The 20,784-nt window shown below is 47.2% G+C and overlaps 1 protein-coding gene across 1 annotated transcript in view; it reads right to left on the reverse strand.

The window, feature by feature from the left end:
* The window catches only part of LOC144892623 (scavenger receptor cysteine-rich domain-containing protein DMBT1-like), a 206,979-nt gene that overhangs the window by 99,518 nt on the left and 86,677 nt on the right, over positions 1–20,784 (reverse strand). Inside the window, 3 exon segments of the mRNA XM_078780036.1 lie at positions 8,327–8,638; positions 10,720–10,764; positions 13,176–13,487. Coding sequence (XP_078636162.1) covers positions 8,327–8,638; positions 10,720–10,764; positions 13,176–13,487 — 669 coding nt within the window.

Consider the following 20,784-nt stretch of genomic DNA (forward strand, 5'->3'; position numbering starts at 1 on the left):
ACATTTTTGATGAACCCACTCAGCGCATATTGTACATTGAATGGAGTTCACTCCGACACACTTCCTGCACACAGCACATGGCCACTTCCCAGTTCTTTCCACCTCACCACATGCTTTACAACTTGCCATCACCTTCGTCTTTCCTATATTCACCTTCAGACCTTTTGTCTCCATACTTTCCTTCCACTTGTTCATCTTTTCCTTCAGTCCATCCATACTTTCCGCAATCAACACCAGATCACCTGCATACAACAACTCCCATGGTAAACCCTCCTTTACGGTCTGAGCCAGCACATCCATCACAGCTACAAATAGTAGTGGACTTAGTACCGACCCCTGATGCACTCCCACCTTCACCTCAAACACACCACTGTTCCGGTCCTTCATCCTTACAGCTGTGCGTGCTCTATTGTACATTGCCATCACAACTCTGATCAACCATTCCTCCACTTCTAATTTCCTCAATGCCCATGTCAATACTTCACGTGGAACCCTATCGAATGCTTTCTCCAGATCAACAAATCCAAGAAACAACTTCTTCCTCTTCTCCATGTACTTCTCCTGCAACTGCCTCACAATAAAGAGTGCGTCTGTCGTTCCTCTTCCTGGCATAAATCCAAACTGCATTTCGTCGATCTTCACCTTCTTCCTTATCCTCCTCTCCAACATCCTTTCCAATACCTTCATTCCATGCTCCAATAACTTTATCACTCAGTATGAGCCACACTCCAGAGGGTCACCTTTCCCCTTGTATAGAGGGACAAGGGTACTCAGTTCCCAATCCACTGGAATGCGGACTGCTTTCACCACCAGATTACAGATCTCTGTCATTCTCTTCACACCCCAACTTCCTGCTGCCTTCAACATATCTCCCACAACTCCCGTCGGTCCTCCCGCTTTTCTACTCTTCATTGCTTTTATCGCTTCCTCAACTTCCTTCTCAGTTATCTTCTCTGCCGGTCCTAAAACTGGGTTACTCTCTATGTTGCCATCCCATTCATTCTCTGTATTCAACAGCATTTCCATATATCTTTTCCATCTTCCTTTAATTCCATCTGGGTCCAGAACGATTTGTCCCACTTCATCCTTCAAGTAACTCACCCCCATCACATCACACCTCTCTTTCGCTATCTGCTTTGCAATCCTGAATACCGCTCTCTGGCCCTCTTCCGAATCCAAGCGTTCTCCGAACATTTTCCTACATGTCTCCTGCGCCTTTGCTACCTCTTTCTTTGCAGCCTTCTAACTTTCATGCTCTGCTTTTTCTGCTCCCGTACCCTTCGCCTTCTGCCACTCCTTGAACCTCTTCCTCTTCTCGTCAATCCTCTTTCCAACTTCATCATCCCACCACCATGTTTCCAAGTGCCTCGGTGGTCCTTTTGTCCATCCACATACCTAACCAACGTCTCCCAACAGACTATCTTTCATTGACATCCAACCACTTTCAAGCTCAACCACATCATCCTCGACCCGACTCAGCCTCTCTTTTAATGCCTCCCTTACTATCACCTCTTTCAACCTCCACACCTTCATTCTCGGTTGGTACTTCACCCGCCGAGCTCTCCTCGCACCTTTCTCCCTTATGTCTCAGACATCCAAGTGGTCCTGTGAAACAGCCTCCTCCCCCGGGATCACCTTTGTGTCCCGGAGGTGCCCCCTATCTCGCCTACGCACCATCAGGTAGTCAACAGTTGTCGTCGACCCACCTGACGTGTATGTAACAAGCTTATTATCCCCTTTCTGGAACTGAGTATTGCAAATCAACAAATCAGCTCCATCAGCAATCTCCAAAATCCTTCACCTTCTCCATTTCTCACACCATATCCGTAACCCCCATGAACTCCCTCAAAACCGTCCATACTCCTTCCCACATGTCCATTTAGGTCTCCTCCTACCACAACAACTTCCTCATCTTTCACGTTTTCCATCAGCTTCTCTATCGCACACCAGAACTTGTCCTTCTCTTCATCGCTCCGACCAACCTGCGGAGCATATCCCGAGATGATGTTCACCAAGAGCTTTCCAATCGTCATTTTCACCATCATCAACCTATCACTCACTCTGGTCACACTCACCACACTGTCTACAAACTCCTCAGAAAACAGGACACCAACACCATTCACGACCTCCGGGCACCATTGCCACACAAACTTGTATTTCTGTCCCTGCCTACCCTTCACCATTCTCACACCACTTCCCTTCCATCTCGTCTCTTGCACACAACATATGTCCACTCTTCTCTGACCAATACTTCCACCACTTCTCCTGATCTCCCTGTCATTGTCCCTACATTCCATGTCCCAAACCTCAGAAACCGATCTCCACTTCGGGCTGCACCCTGCCCATATGTAGTTGTAATTGTCATGGTTCTCTTTTTGAGGCAATGTTTTTATGGCCGGATGCCCTTCCTGACGCCAACCCTCTTAGTCGCTTCTTACGACACGCAGGGATACGGTGTATCTATTCTAACCAGGGTACACACCGTACACACTGGTCCAAGTCAATTCATATAAAACTAAAAGCACAAGGATGGCCGAGTCGTCCTCCCAAATACAAAACACATACAAGCTCCTACACAAGCTTGAGATCACCATTGATAACAAAGAAAAGGTTCGTTTACACTGCACGTTAAGTAGCTAAGATGGCCAGGCGTCCAGAATGTAAACGCAACACTTTCGAAGGTGATGATGCACGAAAGAAAATGCTTGATGCTTGATGAAATGAAAATGAAAATGCTTGATGAAAATGCTTGGTGCACGAAAAAACGATCAATAAACTATATTCCCAAATGGAGCACTCCCAAACATACCCAAATACAGACAAAGGGAAATCCAACTGAAAAACAAAGAGGTGTGATTTAGTGGGCACTTAGTCTTAAATCGGCTGGTGTATCTCGTCAGGAATCATCAAAGATCGTCCGAGGCCCTGGCGTCTTTGCGCATGAAACACACTCCTTGGTGCGAAGTAGGCCTTCCGCGTGAAGCGAACGGCCTTGGCGTGCAGCTCGCTCTTCCCAGCCGTGCTTGTCCTCACGATGTCTGCACATAAACCACAGCTCTCCGTCCACAGTTCTCCTCCTCACGACCGACCCCAGCAAGACGTCAGAAGACGACCGCTCCTGATGAAGCCGGGACTCGAACTCGCACGACGTGAGAATGTCTTGCCTGATCGATGTACCTCCAAATTGGCTGGTGTATCTCATCAGGAATCGTCAAAGATCGTCTGAGGCCTTGGCGGGAAAATGTGTTCGTTGGCGCGAACTAGGCCTCGCTGCGTGTCCGCTCCACACACAGCTTAAAGAAGGTCCGTAGGACGAACCGCCGCTTCGAAGTCAGCACGAACCAGGATGCACAGCTTAAAGAAGGTCCGCAGGACGAACCGCCGCTTTTAACTGGGAGTTAAAAGAGTAACCAAATATAAATAATTTACAAAACGCAGGAGCAAATTGGGGGATTGAGAAATGAATTGGGAAATCAAATTGGGGGATTAGACAGCAAATTTGGGGGATTAGACAGCAAATTGGGGGGATTAGAAAACAAATTGGGAGCATTCGGAAACAGATTAGGGGGCAAATTGGAGGACGTGAATGGCGAAGCCCGGGAAATCAATGAGGGGTTGGCGAGGGAGGAAGCCAAGTCTGAAATAAGAGCATTGGGGAAGGACATAGACCGCAGGTCAAGCAGGAAAGGCACACCGGTATGCGACGGGGTAGCGCGGCTTGAGAAGCGTGGGGAAAGCGAGCCTGAGCAAAGTACAGCCGGGTGGACCGGGATAGAAATCGCGACACGGGGGATAGAAAAGCCGACGACCGCAGAATGAGAAAATTTTATTTTATTAGCACCAGCAGTCGTCGAGCTGAATAAAGAAAATAAAATCAAAGAAATAGTGGAAATTGGGGCGGAAGAGACGGCTGACTTAGAAAAGCACTCGCGGGAGGAAAAGATGGAGTATGTACAAAGTCTGTGGTTACATCATGATGCCGTGCTTCTTAACCAAAATAAAGATTTGCAGGTGCGTGTGGAGAAGAGGATCCCAAAGGTAAGCCGGGCTGTATATGGTGCAAAAAGATTTGGCGCGAAAGGATTTTTCGCGCGCTTGGGATCCCGGCGTCACCCGGGCGCTCGTAGGAGGTCCGAGGTGCGCTGTGTGAGGGGAAATGGAGCGAGTGTGAGAAAAAAGTGTGCACCGAAGAGTGATTGTGAAACAGTGTGATAGTGAGGGAGAGTGTGATACAGAGAGTGAGATGGATGAAGAGAGTGTGCGAGGATGCACACCAGAGATGGATGAGGAGAGTGTGCGGGGATGCACACCAGAGCGCGTGATTGGGTGTGTGACAAGAGATTGCACACCCGTGGGTAGGTGTGCGCTGAGTGGGTATGTGCAAGAGTGCACCCCCATGAGTGGTGCGGAGTACGTACCAGAGAGTGCCCCAGGGTGTGCGTAAGAGAGGTGTGTAACGGAGTGTGTGGGAGGCGCTGGAGCGCCGCGTTTTGTGAGTATGGGAAGAGTTGCGTGTGGATGTGAAAATGCGATTCGAGCATCGACGCTGACCGGGGCAGCGGTTAGGCTGACGGGTAGCCAACGCGAGCTCTCGGGGCGTGGTACGCTTTGTGTACTGCGGGGGCCGGCGGGGATCGTTGCCGCGGCGGTCTTGCAAGGACCGCCATGCACGATTCGTGCCGGGCTCCGCCCTGTTTGGTCGGTGCCGCGCCGTAGCGGCGACCGGCACGATTCCGGGGGAGGTCGGCCAGGTCGGACCTTCGCCCCCTGGTGGGCGCAGTGTTCCGACCGGAGGAGATTTGGTCATTGGGCCGGAGACCGCAAGGCTCCGCACCGGGATGACGCTTGGAACCTCGGCCCGAGTATGCCTCCCCAGAATCGTAACTGCCGGACGGACCCAACCAACAGGAGACTGACCATCCGCATACATTGCTCGGCTTTGCGAAGCCGAGCTGCGAAAATTTATTACGGTGCACCGAGAGGCTCAGAGTAGTGAACGGATAGAAATAGTGATGGCGAATGGTACTTTTACCATTCACATTACTACTTGGGGCAGAGGAGCTATAGGATTTATGGGGTTTGGCGGAATGAACTAGCCAGGGTGGGTTAGGATAATGTTAGGATCTAGAAAGACGACCATAGGTGACCGAGATTTAAGTAGTGACATTGTACAGGTAGTGGGGACGTAGAGTAGAGTAGATGGATGGATGATAATGACGAGGGATGTGCATAGTATAAAGGGATGACGGGGAAAGCACAAGGATTAGAGGGGTAGTAGTTAGTCAAATGATGCAGTGTGTTTGTGGTGTAGTTTATTAAATGAGGAATTGAATGAGAGTCTTGCTGGTGAGCATGTTGAAATGAGGAATTGAGCGGGGGAAAATTTGAATGCATGAGGCAATGGTTTGGGGATCACCAGAGATGGTGAATTGTGGAGTATTGAGGATGTGTATCATTGTGTTAAGTGCATTGGCTTGCATGGTGTGCAAGTGGAGAATGGTTGTGTGGAATAAATGGTGTGGAGTAAATGGTGTGTGGAATGAGTAGAGTGGAGTGCATGGTGCGAAGGAGTGAATGGGGGAAGGATGGACCCCTTCACGAATACCCGGGGAGGGTAGTTTAAAGTTAGGTAGAGGGAGTAGGTAAATTTGGTGGATATTGACATCTGTGGTGCGGATAGTAGCAGAGTACTGCTTGGATGGGTGCATAAGTGTATGGAATGGCTGGGCGTGTGAGCCTGTTAGTAGGTATGGTTAGTTGAGCACTCCGCCACTGGTAGTCTGTTGGCCAGGTGAGGCCACAGGTAGGCTCTGGGAGCCAGGTAGTGTTGTGTAGAGTTCAGCGGGGCCCGAGGATCCCAGGAGAGGACCCGGGTAGCCCAATGCAAGAGAGGGCATCGAGGGGTTAAGCGCCAGGGAGGGCCTTCCCCAGGTAGGTTAGGGTAGTGTGAGGGAGCTAGGCAAGCTCGGGTGGCGACGTTCAGTGGCGGAGGTGCGCAGGTAAGTAGACCTGCTGGGAGAGCCACACGACCCAGCCCCGAAATTGTGCAAGGGCACAGTATAGAAAAGTCGGGGGAGTGAGACCCCAAATTGGTGAGCACCACAGGGATGGTCAATGGGAATTGGTTTTTAGAACCACATAGAGTAAAGATGGCCAATGGATTGGCAGGGCAAGACCCCGGTTAGAGTAAAAAGTGTTAATGTCATTTAGAAGAATAGATAGGGAGAAAATCTCTTCACACCATCCGCATCCACTCACCGGGGTGACAGGACTCCACACCAGGTTTCGCAAATGTTTGGAATTGTAAGACGCATCTTGACGTGGGTGAGACATTGTGTTTATTCCATCCCTTCCTTCTTGGGAGGGATTGGTAACGAATTTGGCATGAGGGGAGATATGAGGGACGAGACGGTAGAGACAGAATTAGTAAATTTGTAAATTGTGTACATACAGGGAAGGGCAAGGGTAGTGTAGGCTGACATGGGGGGTGACGTACGAGTAGGGACGAGCTTTCTCAGCTCGCTCTCCCGTACCCTTCATGTGGCATTACCTTGTATGATGTGTACCCTTGCCCCCTGCTAACCTCTGCTTTGTCTTCCTTCCCCACTCATGGGCCATGGTCTTTTGGCCGAGGGGAGTGTGCAGGTGCCCTGAATTGTGCTGCCTGCACCCTTGCTGCCTGCTGCCTGCACCCTTGCTGCCTGCACCGGTACACCCTATGGACCACACGTTCTGTGGCCTGGCACCTATGGACCACACGTTCTGTGGCCTGGCACTTATGGACCACACGTTCTGTGGCCTGGCACCTTTAGACCACATGTTCTGTGGCCTGGCATCTCTGCTGGGACAAACCTTTGCTGCCAGCAGTATCTGGCTTGTGGACCACTGTTTTAAGTGGCATCAATGCCCAGCAATCGGACCACCTACGTTGGCCCTGCTGGCCATGAATAAAAAAAGCGGACGTGGTTTGTGCCCTTTTTATTAAATAAAAACATCAAGCAAGAAGATCAAGCCAAGATACATCGGCCCAGCAGAGGAGCGCAAGAAGACGTCAATCATTTTGAAATGTTTGTTTTGTGGATTTCTGGTGCTTTTTGTGCATTTTTTCGGTGCTGGTGCTTTATGGTGCATTTTATTATTGGTACATATGGGTATGGTGTATTGGTGCAGTGCATTGCAATGGCATTTCCTCTTTTCAAATTCTCTCTTCTTTTTCCCACAAAAGACAGGTCCTGGGTACTAGTTTTGTAAATAATTAACAGTGGTCTTGCAAATAATGCTCCCCACTGGCTTAAATGTTTAGTTTGAGAATAATTCCGTAATTCGGTTAATTGTGGGCGTGAGTCAGTTCGGTAGGACGCAACGCAGCAGGGGGGACATATCTAGTGTTAAAACTGTCGCACTCAGGGTAGTAGGTTAAATGTAGAGGACGACGACTGTCGCCTCAGGTCAAGTTGAATAAGCCAAACGTTTTAAGACAGAAATGGCAGCCTTTTTCCTCCAAGAGGATACTTTCTTTCATCATTTTTGAAAACTGTAAAAACAGCAATAATAATCAAAGGAAAAAAACCTCTTTCACAACAAAGACTTACCGACTGAATATGATGCAGAGTTTTGTCTTCCTTCACAAAGTAGAATCTAAAGCGATGAAACTTTCACTTACGAAGACAGATGAGCTATTCTAATGGATATCTAATTAATAGAGCACTAGACTCTTTCACAGTAATCTTTGGTTTTGAAATTCTTCACTGAGATAAAGATTTTCAGTCAACATCAGAAATCTTCAACTTCAGCAATCAAAAAGGCATTTGAAATGGCATGATCTTTTCCAATAATATTTCTTGTGGTGGGTCTCTATGGTCATCCGAAGCGGCTGTCAATGTGACCTCCCCTCTCCAGGATTTAAAAAAAAAAAATTCAACCACTTGATCAGATAACTCTTCATTCTTGCTGTGTAAAACCTCCATATCAGATTTCAGATAGTTGCCTTCACAGAGGAAAATAGCTTCAGCAACTAAAGTGGAATTGTACAAGTGATAAGATAAGATGTGTACTATGAAGGATGTTGAGGGAATATCAAGGTTACTGATTGAATTCTCATCATTACAGATGTTATTTTTCTTTTCAACAATGATATTGCTTTTTCACCTGAGAACACGTTATTCACAGTTACATAAATTGTTACAAATGCAGACAGAAAATTATCTGAGATATATGTATATATATATATATTTTATATTTTCTGGAAGTTATTGTGATTAAACAATTATTTTTGGCAAATTTAAAAAAAAGTTTGAAATTCTTTTCTTTCTGTAAAACCATGTACCTTGGCAAATAGCAGACGCATCTTCATGATGCCCACAATTGTGAGAGTACCAACCCCGTTGTGAACATTGTGAAAGGTAATCTTCTGAACCAGTACAATGCACATCATCCATCAATATGGAACCAGTTCCTTGTCCAAATGATGCACAACATGGGGAAGATCTGGCTGATCCACAACCAAGTTGACGACACACCACATGTGCATCTGTTATACTCCAGTAATCATCACAGACAGTGCCCCAGGCTCCCTGGTAGAACACCTCCACACGACCCTCACATCGACCAGTTCCTCCAACCAAACGAACAGAATTTGCTGGAAAATGAAACAAGAAAAATATATTTCCATGTGCTTACATGTAATTTGCCAGTATGAATGATCACTGTATGATATTATATCAAAAAACAAATCATAATCGATCAGGCAAAACAAAATATATTTTGTGATGTTTAATGTAACTTTAGATCTCTGCAGAAAAGAAAATAAGCATCTGATGTTATCCTTGTGTGGGGTTAGAAAGATGGAGCAGTCCACCCGCATCAAACCCATCCTCCACCATCGTGACTGATGTTTCGAGCTGAGCCGCATTTCGGTTAAAGACGTTGAAATGACGATGCAACTGGAATTTTAGGGCGACATTACAATTGTGCAAATAACCTTGATGTGATTCGATCACGGTCATTCACGACAATGCTCCCGTGTAATTACATCAAAAATCAACTTTGCACAAACCCTTCCATTTACCAAGAGTTGGCACGATAGATTGGAGGTATGCGCACTCGCCTCTTAGCTGTATATACCCTGGATTTGAAACTCGACCTATCAGTGGATACAAAGCGTAAACAGTTCAGTCTGGCAGTGGTATGTGCTGCAACAAGTGCGCTCGATCAATCATATGTATATATATATATATATATATATATATATATATATATATATATATATATATATATATATATATTTTGTATACAAGATCGAGGCTCGTGAAAGCGCTAACATTAATCACACAAAAAGTCAAACCGACACATAAAACACAAAATAAGTGGAGCGGCAGACAAGATGGGGAGAGAGGGGGAAGGACACAAACACAACATTTGAGAGCAGGGACATCGAGAGAAATGTGGGAGGGAGAGGGCTTCGGGGGAGGTGGGAGAGGTATAAAACATATGAACACTGCAAGGACTTTCAGGAAAGAAATTGGCATTTCAAAAAAAGTGTATCTGGGGTGAATTAGCGGGGGTAGAAATGATCAAGGTTTTGGATGGGGGAAGATAAGAGATGGTGGTGAACAGCTGTTTTAAAGACCTGGAGGGAGGGGTGGGATTAAAGGGAGTGGGGGAGTTTGTTACAGAGGCGGGAGAAAAGGGGAATGAAAGAGTGAAGGTGAGCAGAGAGCCTATATTTTGGCAGTTTAACCATATGAGGGTTGCTGGCAGATCTTGTGCGACCTGTACGAATATTAGGGGGACAGAGCACAGAGAGAGCTGGGGGAGCAAGGCCGGAGAGGAGTCGGTAGAAGACAAAGACCACCAACCAACTGCAGTGAGTGAGTGAAAGGCCCTCGGAGTTGGCTTCATCGCAGGATATTCCAATGATTCTGAAAGCTTTGGTTTCAACAGCGTGAACCCGAGCTAGGTGTGAGGCAGGAGCAACGGCCCAGAGGGGGGAACAATATTCCATTGAGCTGTGGATGAAAGCCTTGTATATGGTGAGGAGCTCAGGTGTGCCAAGGAAAGACTTCGCACGACGGAGGATGCCCAGTCGGCGACAGGCTTTGGAGGCCAGCTTGGAAATGTGGTTTTCCCAAGAAAGATCATGGCAGATAGTGAGACCCAAAAGTTTGAGCGACAGAACTTATTGGAGAGGATTGTTGAGAAAGAAGATGGGAGGGTTTTCCAGTCGGTCTTTTCGGAGAGACATAGTAAGAGTGTGAGATTTGTCAGGATTGAAAGACATGTTCCACTTGTTTGAGCAGTCTGTGATTTTGTCCAGGTCTGTAGAGAGTGAGGAGGCTGCAGACTGCCGATCTGAGGGATGAGGAATGGAGTGGCAGATAGTGGAGTCATCAGCAAAGAGATGGAGAGGATTTTCCAGAGTCGGAGAGATCATTCATAAAGACCAGAAATAGCACAGGGCCCAGAACACGACCTTGGGGAACTCCAGCCAGAACAGGAAGGGGAGATGAGAGAAATCCATTCAGGGCCACACGTTGCCTCTGACCAGAGAGGAAGTCCGCAAGCCATGAGTGGAGATTTCCATGGATACCATAGGAGGAGATTTAAGATCTATCTAGTTTAAGACATATTATGACAATTTGAGTGATTCATCGAATAACATATTTCATCAAATAATTATTTTTCCTCACATTAAGGTTTGAATAACAACAAAAAGATTACCTTCAGGGATTGAAGTCATTGGTGTTGTTGTGGTAGATACTGCATCTGTTTTATCCGACAAAGACAAAAATTACAATTATAAATGGTTTGTTGTACATTTTTTATGGAGTGTTCCCCACATACTTATTCCAATGATTCTATTCAAAGCATACATTTCTCAAACTCGTCTGATATTTGGGTTACTTGTGGAGCAAATTCTACAACTTACATAAGATTGCCATTAGCTTGTCCCCCACGCACTGGGCACAGGGTTTCACAGTCACTTCTGTATTTTTGTCTCTGTCTGTATGTGCGTCTTTCCAGACCGTAACGTTTTTACCATTTGAGTTTAAATAATACAAAATTTTCAACAAAGCTTTATTATGGCAATATGGAGAATACAAATCAATAATTTGGTCAAAAGGTCAACGGTCAGTGTCACATAAATTGTCAATTTTCAACAAATTGACCTGACATTTTGAGCATTTGCATATTGGGTCACTGAATTGGTTAGAAGCTGATTGTCTTTCAGGAAGAAACGGTCAAAGGTCAAGTTTGCACCTTGGGGCAATGAAGCCTATTGCTTTTGAGGTCAAGAGGTCAATGTCACCTAAAATCATTTGTTTTTATTTATTTGTTTGGCTGTTTTTGCCATGTTCCGCATAAAAAATAACAATAAGAAGTCTGAATACAAAGCGGACGCACACAGGCTTTTCAGCGGATGCTTGCAGTTTCAGATGCTTTCTGGTTGCATTGGTCTTCACTACAACGAGTTTTCCATGGAAAATGAGTTGTTTTTCTAAACAGCAGTTTGCTGATATTTAGTTTCCTATTTCGGAACGTACATTTTCACATGTGTCATAACGACTGTCGCCTCAGGTCAAGTTGAATAAGACAAACGTTTTAAGGCAAAAATGAAGGGCCTTTTTCCTCCAAGAGGATACTTTCTTTCATCATTTTTGAAAGCTGTAAAAACAGCAATATAATCAAAGGAAAAAAACCTCTTTCACAACAAAGACCTACCGACTGAATATGATGCAGAGTTTTGTCTTCCTTCACAAAGTAGAATCTAAAGCGATGAAACTTTCACTTACGAAGACAGATGAGCTATTCTAATGGATATCTAATTAATAGAGCACTAGATAGACTCTTTCACAGTAATCTTTGGTTTTGAAATTCTTCACTGAGATAAAGATTTTCAGTCAACATCATAAATCTTCAACTTCAGCAATCAAAAAGGCATTTGAAATGGCATGATCTTTTCCAATAATATTTCTTGTGGTGGGTCTCTATGGTCATCCGAAGCAGCTGTCAATGTGACCTCCCCTCTCCAGGATTTAAAAAAAAAAATTCAACCACTTGATCAGATAACTCTTCATTCTTGCTGTGTAAAACCTCCATATCAGATTTCAGATAGTTGCCTTCACAGAGGAAAATAGCTTCAGCAACTAAAGTGGAATTGTACAAGTGATAAGATAAGATGTGTACTATGAAGGATGTTGAGGGAATATCAAGGTTACTGATTGAATTCTCATCATTACAGATGTTATTTTTCTTTTCAACAATGATATTGATTTTTCACCTGAGAACACGTTATTCACAGTTACATAAATTGTTATAAACTAGGGCATGCCCGTACGTGGGTGCCCGTTCCTTGCCAAAAAAAAAAAATAACGCTACCCGTACGCTCTACCCCGCCCGTACGCCCGTACGCCCGTAAACAAAAAAAACGACGCTCTTCGCTTCCGCCCTTCGCTCTGACTGAATTGGGAGAAATAATGCGCATAAGAAATCGAGAAATTATTATTTTCTCCGGAAGAAATCGAATTACGAACCGTAATGGCGCACGTGCTCGGCTCGGCTCGCTCTCACATCGGCCACGCCTATGCAACAACGCGTTCTGTGATTGGCTGCCGGAAGTGCAGTCTTCACTGTCCGGAAGGTCGCATATCGCAGTTACGATGAATCGCAAATTAGTTTTAATTAGTTTTAAAACATAGTTGAACGCCAACATAGTTTGCCAACGTGAAATAAATGAATACGCTCTCAAATGTGCCGTCCGAGGCAGAGTCTGTTCGCCACGTTCGGCACAAGTGATAGCTCGCTGCTCTCTGATTGGTTGAATCGTTTTTTGGACATAGCTCGGTAACTACTTCTCCGATTAATATGAAACCTTGAAAAGGCACATCCTCGGGTCCCCAGCAATATACCTGGCAAGTTTCAAGTATATCGGACCGGTAGTTGTCGAGAAACAGCGGTCACAGACAAACATACATACATACATACATACATACATACATACATACATACACACAGAGATTACTGGAATTATAGATAGATGCAGACAGAAAATTATCTGAGATATATGTATATATATATATATTTTATCTTTTCTGGAAGTTATTGTGATTAAACAATTATTTTTGGCAAAGTAAAAAAAAAGTTTGAAATTCTTCTCTTTCTGTAAAACCACGTACCTTGGCAAATAACAGACGCATCTTCACCATGCCCACAATTGTGAGAGTACCAACCCCGTTGTGAACAATCTGAAATGTAATATTCTGAACCAGTACAATGCACATCATCCATCAATATGGAACCAGTTCCTTGTCCAAATGATGCACAACATGGGGAAGATCTGGCTGATCCACAACCAAGTTGACGACACACCACATGTGCATCTGTTATACTCCAGGAATCATCACAGACAGTGCCCCAGGCTCCCTGGTAGAACACCTCCACACGACCCTCACATCGACCAGTTCCTCCAACCAAACGGACAGAATTTGCTGGAAAATGAAACAAGAAAAATATATTTACATATGCTTACATGTAATTTGCCAGTATGAATGATCACTGTAAGGTATTATATCAAAACACAAATCATAATCGATCAGGCATAACATAATATATTTTGTGATGTTTAATGTAACGTTAGATCTCGGTAGAAAAGAAAATAAGCATCTGATGTTATCCTTGTGTGAGGTTAGAAAGATGGAGCAGTCCACCCGCATCAAACCCATCCTCCACCATAGTGACTGATGTTTCGAGCTGATGCGCATTTCGGTTAAAGACGTTGAAATGACGATGCAACTGGAATTTTAGGGCGACATTACAATTGTGCAAATAACCTTGATGTGATTCGATCACGGTCATTCATGAGAATGCTCCCGTGTAATTACATCAGAAAATCTGCTTTGGACAAACCCTACCATTTACCAAGTGATGGCACGACAGATTGGAGGTATGCGCACTCACCTCTTAGCTGTATATACCCTGGATTTGAAACTCGACCTATCAGTGGATACAAAGCGTAAACAGTTCAGTCTGGCAGTGGTATGTGCTCCAACACGTGCGCTCTATCAATCATATATAATGTTGCGGATATGAGATTGGCCTCCATCCATATCCGCTTGTAAATATTCCCCTATTTCCCCAATACTTCCCAACTATCCCCAATCCCCCATTCCCTAGTCCCATTTTCTGTAAACAACACTCTGTAGACCCGACCTTCCCCTATTTCCCCCATTAAATGTCGCATCCAGGTCCACCGCATCTCACGTAGACAACTATAGGACATCTTGCTAGTTATTCTTAGTCTATGTCAGTTAAGGACTCGTTTCCATTAATTCTGACTCTTCGTTGCACCAGAATGTGATTGTATGGCACCGTTAGGAAGTTTAGGACCTCCCAATACCTCCCCGCAGCTCTTCCTCATGGTTCAGCAACAACAACAACAACAACAGCAACAACAACGGCGGCGGCGCGGGGAGTGCGCATTCTCACTCCGGCTTGGTTAGCCGCCATCGAACATGTGCTCCGACGGGGTTACCACGTAGGGGCTCGCTGTCAGCTCCTCGTCAAGGGCGGAGCCCGGTAACCCCCCGCACCCAATAGAAGCGGCGGACCGATTCCATCTGGGGCGGAGCCAACGAGTCGAGGGCGTGTCACTCCCCGCTGAGCATGCGCAGGAAGAGGGAGGTGACGTCAGATGCGCGCTGGACTTGAAGGAAGAGAGACGCACCAACCGAGCGCTGTGACACCTCCCTGCATCTACTGGACCGTGCTGTATCCTGTCCCTGAGCCAAGGTGCACCATGTGCTATCGACTGCCTGTCCTTCACTGCCATCAATCCCTGTGTAAGTCAGTCTTGTTCCGTTTGTCTGTGGTCTGTCTGGGATAGATAAGATTGTGTCTAAGTGCCCATCTTTTCTGTGCTTTACCTCTTACCTTGTAATCTACACCTTTTCTCCACCACCAATTATATCCTCCTCCGGAGGTCTTGAGAACTGTACCCCTTGTGTCGTTTCATTTATCCCAGTCGTTGTGTCTTTTCCTTCATTGATTTAGCATAGCGCGATTTGGCCAACGTTCGAGTGTAATCGGGTAAACTGTGCGAACACGGCGGCCATTCCGCTCGGCCCATCATAACATCTAAGTCGTGTCCGTAACAATTGGTGTCGGGAAGTGGGATTGGACCCGAAGCGCGCCTCACGCGCTCGAAATTATGAACGGCGAAATTTGATTTTGTTTTACAAAAATAAAAACCCGAATTTTGAAAGTCGCGCTATGGCAGATCAAGACGGCTGGGTTCCGGTAGAGGAGAGTGAGGCAGGGTCGATCCAGGACCAAATTGAGGGACATGAGGAGAGCGAAGCAGTGAGGGCGGCAGGTTCGCAAAATGGCGTCCTCGCGCACGAGGTTGCGGGCGCGCAAAATGGCGCCTCGCACATAGCTACGGCGGCCGCACCCGCTGCACAAGTGGGAGGGATGGCCCAAATGCAGGCCCTCATGGAGCAATTTATGGCGCAAATGCAGGCGTCCCTCAAACTGCAGAGTGAGCAATTGGGGGTAATGGGGAACCGGATGGATGCTCAGGGTGAGCGATTGGAGGGCCAAATGGGGTCCAATAGCGAGAAATTGAGGGAGGACATGGGGTCCAATAGCGAGAAATTGAGGGAAGACATGGGTGCCAATAGCCAACGGTTAGAACAAAGGATGGGGGCCCAGATCGGAGGGTTAGGGAGTAGAATAGAGGGATTAGACAATAGATTAGGGGAAATACAGGAGGGGTTAATGGGGGTAGAAAACAGAATGGCCGTTCAGGAGAATCAAATGGAAGGGATGAAAAAGGGGTTAGAGGGGTTAGAAAACAGTATGGAAGGCAAATTGAGGGACATGAGGGACCAAGCAGAAAGGGAAGTTAAACAAATGGGGCAGCAGATAGAGGGGGTCAGAATGGTGGTAGAAACTAAATTGGATGCTCACAGGGAGGAAATGGAGCAGATGAGGGTGGCATCTGGGCAGGAGATGCAAGTGATGGGAGAAGAGATCAGAAGAGGTGTGAGTGAGGAGGTCGGAGGAGTGCGCGAGGAGGTGGGGCACTGTAAGGAGCGCATGGAGAAGGAGGTGAGAAAGGGGACTGTAAAATTGCAAGGTGGTATAGAGGAGTTGACGCTGGGAGTAGAACAACTGACAGTGGGACAAAAGGAGTTGGGGGACCAGGTAAAGAAGAACACAGCGGTAATAGAGGGTTTAAAATCGACACAGAAGGAGATGAAAAAGGACGTAGGGGTAATTAAAAAAGAGTGTCAGACGGTACATGAGGACCTGACGAGGAAAATGAACAAGGTGGTAGAGGTGATGGAGGTTAAAGAGCGGGAGGTGCGGGAGCACATATAAAAAAATAAGGTGGAGTTAGAGGAAGAACTTAAGGGGGCGCACGAGGAGATGAAGGAGGTGAAGCAGAAATTAGAAGAAGTGGAAGAAGGGGTGAGCGAAATTAAGAAGCGACGGAGAGAGGATAAGAAAGAGATAAAGGATGAAGTAAAAGAATTGGTCCAAAGTCTGTGTTCGGATCGTGATGATGTGCTCATTAACCAGATGAGGGATTCGCAGGTGATGGAGGAGAAGCGAAGAGAAAGAGGACCCGGTGTAAGTGGTGACCAATATGGTCGTGCGTATGATGCACCAGGTGATTTAATAAGCTTGGGGGTCGAGATAGACCCGGATGTTCGTGAGAGGCCAAGAGTGAGGTGTATGGCTGGTCCGGAGGGTATGGAACGAGGGTGCGAGCGAGAGGGTCCGGTGATGGGAGAGGTGCGAGGTGTGAGTGAGCAAGGTTGTGGTGGTATGGAATGGGTAGCGGGTTGCGGAAGTGTGACCCATGCATCGACACCAACAGGGGTAGTTTTTAGAGGGACAGGGGAGGCACGAGAGCCCCTTGGGGGTAATGTACTGTGGGGGCCCGGCCGGTTCGGCCCCGCGCTGACCCCGCAAGGGGCGACGCACGGGGTCCGGCAGGCGGGCAACGACTCACATACGAGGTGGTCCCACAAGGTCCCACTCGCGCCGTATGACGGTGGGTAAGGGTGGCATCCCTGCCACCCTTCCCATGAGGGGGGCAAATGCGCTATAGATTATGGGGTGTATGGCAGTGAAAACTAGCCCGGGTGGGTTAGGATATTGTGTGTAGGGATCTAGCGAAGATGACATTAGGTAACGTTAAGGTTTAGATAGTGACTGATACCTGTAGTGGGGACGCAGGTAGTTTAGTGTGGATGATAATGACGAGGGAGCGCAATAGTTTAAAGGGACGACTGGGAAGCGCAAGTTTCAGACTGGAGTAGTTAGATGAGATGATGCTGTGTGAGAACTGGACAGGTGTGTGGAGCGGTGTATGAGTAGTGAGTGTTGTGGATCAGCGCGAATGCGCTTGGGGGAGAGAAGGGTGCAGGCGGCACCAAGTATGAGAGCACAGGTGTGCAAGTGCAGGTGTGTGGAATACATGGAGTATTGGAATGAGTGGTGTGGAGAGAGTTGGAGTAAGTGGTACGGAGTGGTGTGCATGGTGTGAAGGTGTGGATGGGGGAAGAGTGGACCCCTTTCACGAGTACCCGGGGCGGGTAGTGTAAGTGTTAGGTAGAGGGTATAGGTAAATTGTGGTTGGATATTGGCATTTGTGGTGCGGTTGCAGAATGGTATTGTGGATGGGTGCATTAGTGTTGTGGAAATGGCTGGGCATGTAGCCTGTTAGTGTGTGTAGTTGGTTTGGGCACTCCACCACTGTGAGGATGTCGGCCAGGTGAGGCCGCAGGTGGGCTCTGGGAGCCGTTATTGTCAGTGGGTGCTTGAGGATCCCGGGTGTGGATCGGGCAGCCCGTGCCAGAGAGGGCACTGAGGGGGTGAGAGTGCGAGAGGGCCTTCCCCAGTTAGTTAGGTTAGGGTGAGGAGCAGGTAAGCTCGGGTGGCAACTACAGTGGTGGAGGTGTGCAGGTGGGTAGACCTGCTGGGAGAGCTACACGTCACAGCCCAGAAATTGTGCGAGGGCACCGGAGATGAATCGGGGGAGTGGGACCCCAAATTGAGAAGCACCACAGTTTGGGCAATGGGAATTGGTTTTTAGAACCCATAGTGTAAGTTGGCCAATGGATTGGCAGGGAAAGACCCCGGGTAATGTAAAGTTGTTAAAGTCATTTAGGAAATAGTTAGGATTGATGAACCTGTCGCACCATACGCAGCCACTTACCTGAGGTGATGATGATGACTCCACACCTGTGTTTCTTTGTTTTGTGTTGCAGGAAATGAGAATTGCTGTGTGGATTTGTGAGACGCATCACGACGTGGATGAGACATTGGGGTGATTCCATCTCTCCCTCCTTAGGAGGGACTGATGATGAATTGGTGATGGCAAATTTTGATGAGAGTTGGAGATGGCAAATTTTGATGAGAGTTGGAAATGGCAAATTTGATTGGTTAGGAGGGAGAGAAGACGAATTTGGTTTATGGGAGGAACGGGGAAGACAGTAGTGACGTTTGTTGATGTGTAAAGTAGATGTTTATGGGTAGTGTTGTGTTTTGTGGATACAGTAAGGGGTAAGGGAGGGGCAATGTAGGTTACCTGGTGGGGGGGGGGGGGTACGGTAGGAACGTACCTGTCTCACCTGGTTCCCATGTGCCCCCAGTGTGCATTACCTTGTATTGCGTGCACTTTTGCGCCCTTACCACCTTACTCACTTGTTTCTTTTGTCTCCCACCTCCGAGGATCTGGCTTTGTGGCAGAGAGAGAGGAGAGAGAGGTGCTGGCTCCGCAGTTGTGGGCCTGTACTTTCGCTGCTTGCTGCCTGGATCGATACACCATATGGACCGCAATTTTTGTGGCCGCCCACCATGGACCGCAGTTCTTCTGCGGGCAAGCACCACCCGTGGATGGACCTATGGGTCAACGTGGCCTCTATGCCATACAGGTGAACCACTTTTAGTTGGCCCCCTGATGGCCACAATTTAGAAATGGACGCGGTTGGCGCCTTTCTTTATTTTTAAAGAAGCCAGAAGGCCAAGAGAAGGCAAGACCAGCGGCAGAACATCGGCTGGCTGCGACACCACCGGTGACTATGAACACTTTATTGGTGCACCGGATGGTGCTGACTGTGAATATGGGGTGGTGCTTTTGGTGCTTGGATGGGGTGCTCTGCACATTATTAAAGGCCGTAGGGCCACAGGGCACTCGTGGGTTGGTGTATCGATGCTGACATGCGTGCTCTCTCTCTATGCATAACATCTGCATGTGTTCCTCAAAGAACAGGTCCTGGATCGTAGTGTAAATATCAGTCTTGTGTAAATAATGCTCCCTACCGGCTGTATGTTTAGTTTGAGGATTCTTTCCGCGATTCGGTTATCCTGTGGGTGTGTTTCTGTGAGGAGAAGGGTGCAACGTCGCAGGGGGACATATTTACTCATTTGTGAACATCTGTAAAACTGTCGCACTCAGGGTTGAGTTAATAGTAGAGGGAACTACATCTGAGTGCCACACTAAAGTAAGTAAAAATTTATCGGGTCGGGACGCCCCGAGGTAGAGAAGGGTGCAATGTTGCGGATATGAGATTGGCCTCCATCCATATCCGCTTGTAAATATTCCCCTATTTCCCCAATACTTCCCAACTATCCCCAATCCCCCATTCCCTAGTCCCATTTTCTGTAAACAACACTCTGTAGACCCGACCTTCCCCTATTTCCCCCATTAAATGTCGCATCCAGGTCCACCGCATCTCACGTAGACAACTATAGGACATCTTGCTAGTTATTCTTAGTCTATGTCAGTTAAGGACTCGTTTCCATTAATTCTGACTCTTCGTTGCACCAGAATGTGATTGTATGGCACCGTTAGGAAGTTTAGGACCTCCCAATACCTCCCCGCAGCTCTTCCTCACGGTTCAGCAACAACAACAACAGCAACAACAACGGCGGTGGCGCGGGGAGTGCGCATCCTCACTCCGGCTTGGTTAGCCGCCATCGAACATGTGCTCCGACGGGGTTACCACGTAGGGGCTCGCTGTCAGCTCCTCGTCAAGGGCGGAGCCCGGTAACCCCCCGCACCCAATAGAAGCGGCGGACCGATTCCATCTGGGGCGGAGCCAACGAGCCGAGGGTGTGTCACTCCCCGCTGAGCATGCGCAGGAAGAGGGAGGTGACGTCAGATGCGTGCTGGACTTGAAGGAAGAGAGACGCCACCAACCGAGCGCTGTGACACCTCCCTGCATCTACTGGACCGTGCTGTATCCTGTCCATGAACCAAGGTGCACCATGTGCTATCGACTGCCTGTCCTTCCCTGCCATCAATCCCTGTGTAAGTCAGTCTTGTTCCGTTTGTCTGTGGTCTGTCTGGGATAGATAAGATTGTGTCTAAGTGCCCATCTTTTCTGTGCTTTACCTCTTACCTTGTAATCTACCCCTTTTCTCCACCACCAATTATATCCTCCTCCGGCGGTCTTGAGAACTGTACCCCTTGTGTCGTTTCATTTATCCCAGTCGTTGTGTCTTTTCCTTCATTGATTTAGCATAGCGCGATTTGGCCAACGTTCGAGTGTAATCGGGTAAACTGTGCGAACACGGCGGCCATTCCACTCGGCCCATCATAACATCTAAGTCGTGTCCGTAACAATATATATATATATATATATATATTTTTGTATACAAGATCGAGACTCGTGAAAGCGCTAACATTAATCACACAAAAAGTCAAACCGACACCGAAAACACAAAATAAGGGGAGCGGCAGACAAGATGGGGAGAGAGGGGGAAGGACAC

Source organism: Myxine glutinosa, chromosome 6, assembly GCF_964187855.1.
Source record: "Myxine glutinosa chromosome 6, kmMyxGlut1.1, whole genome shotgun sequence".
Taxonomy (NCBI): Eukaryota; Metazoa; Chordata; class Myxini; order Myxiniformes; family Myxinidae; genus Myxine; species Myxine glutinosa.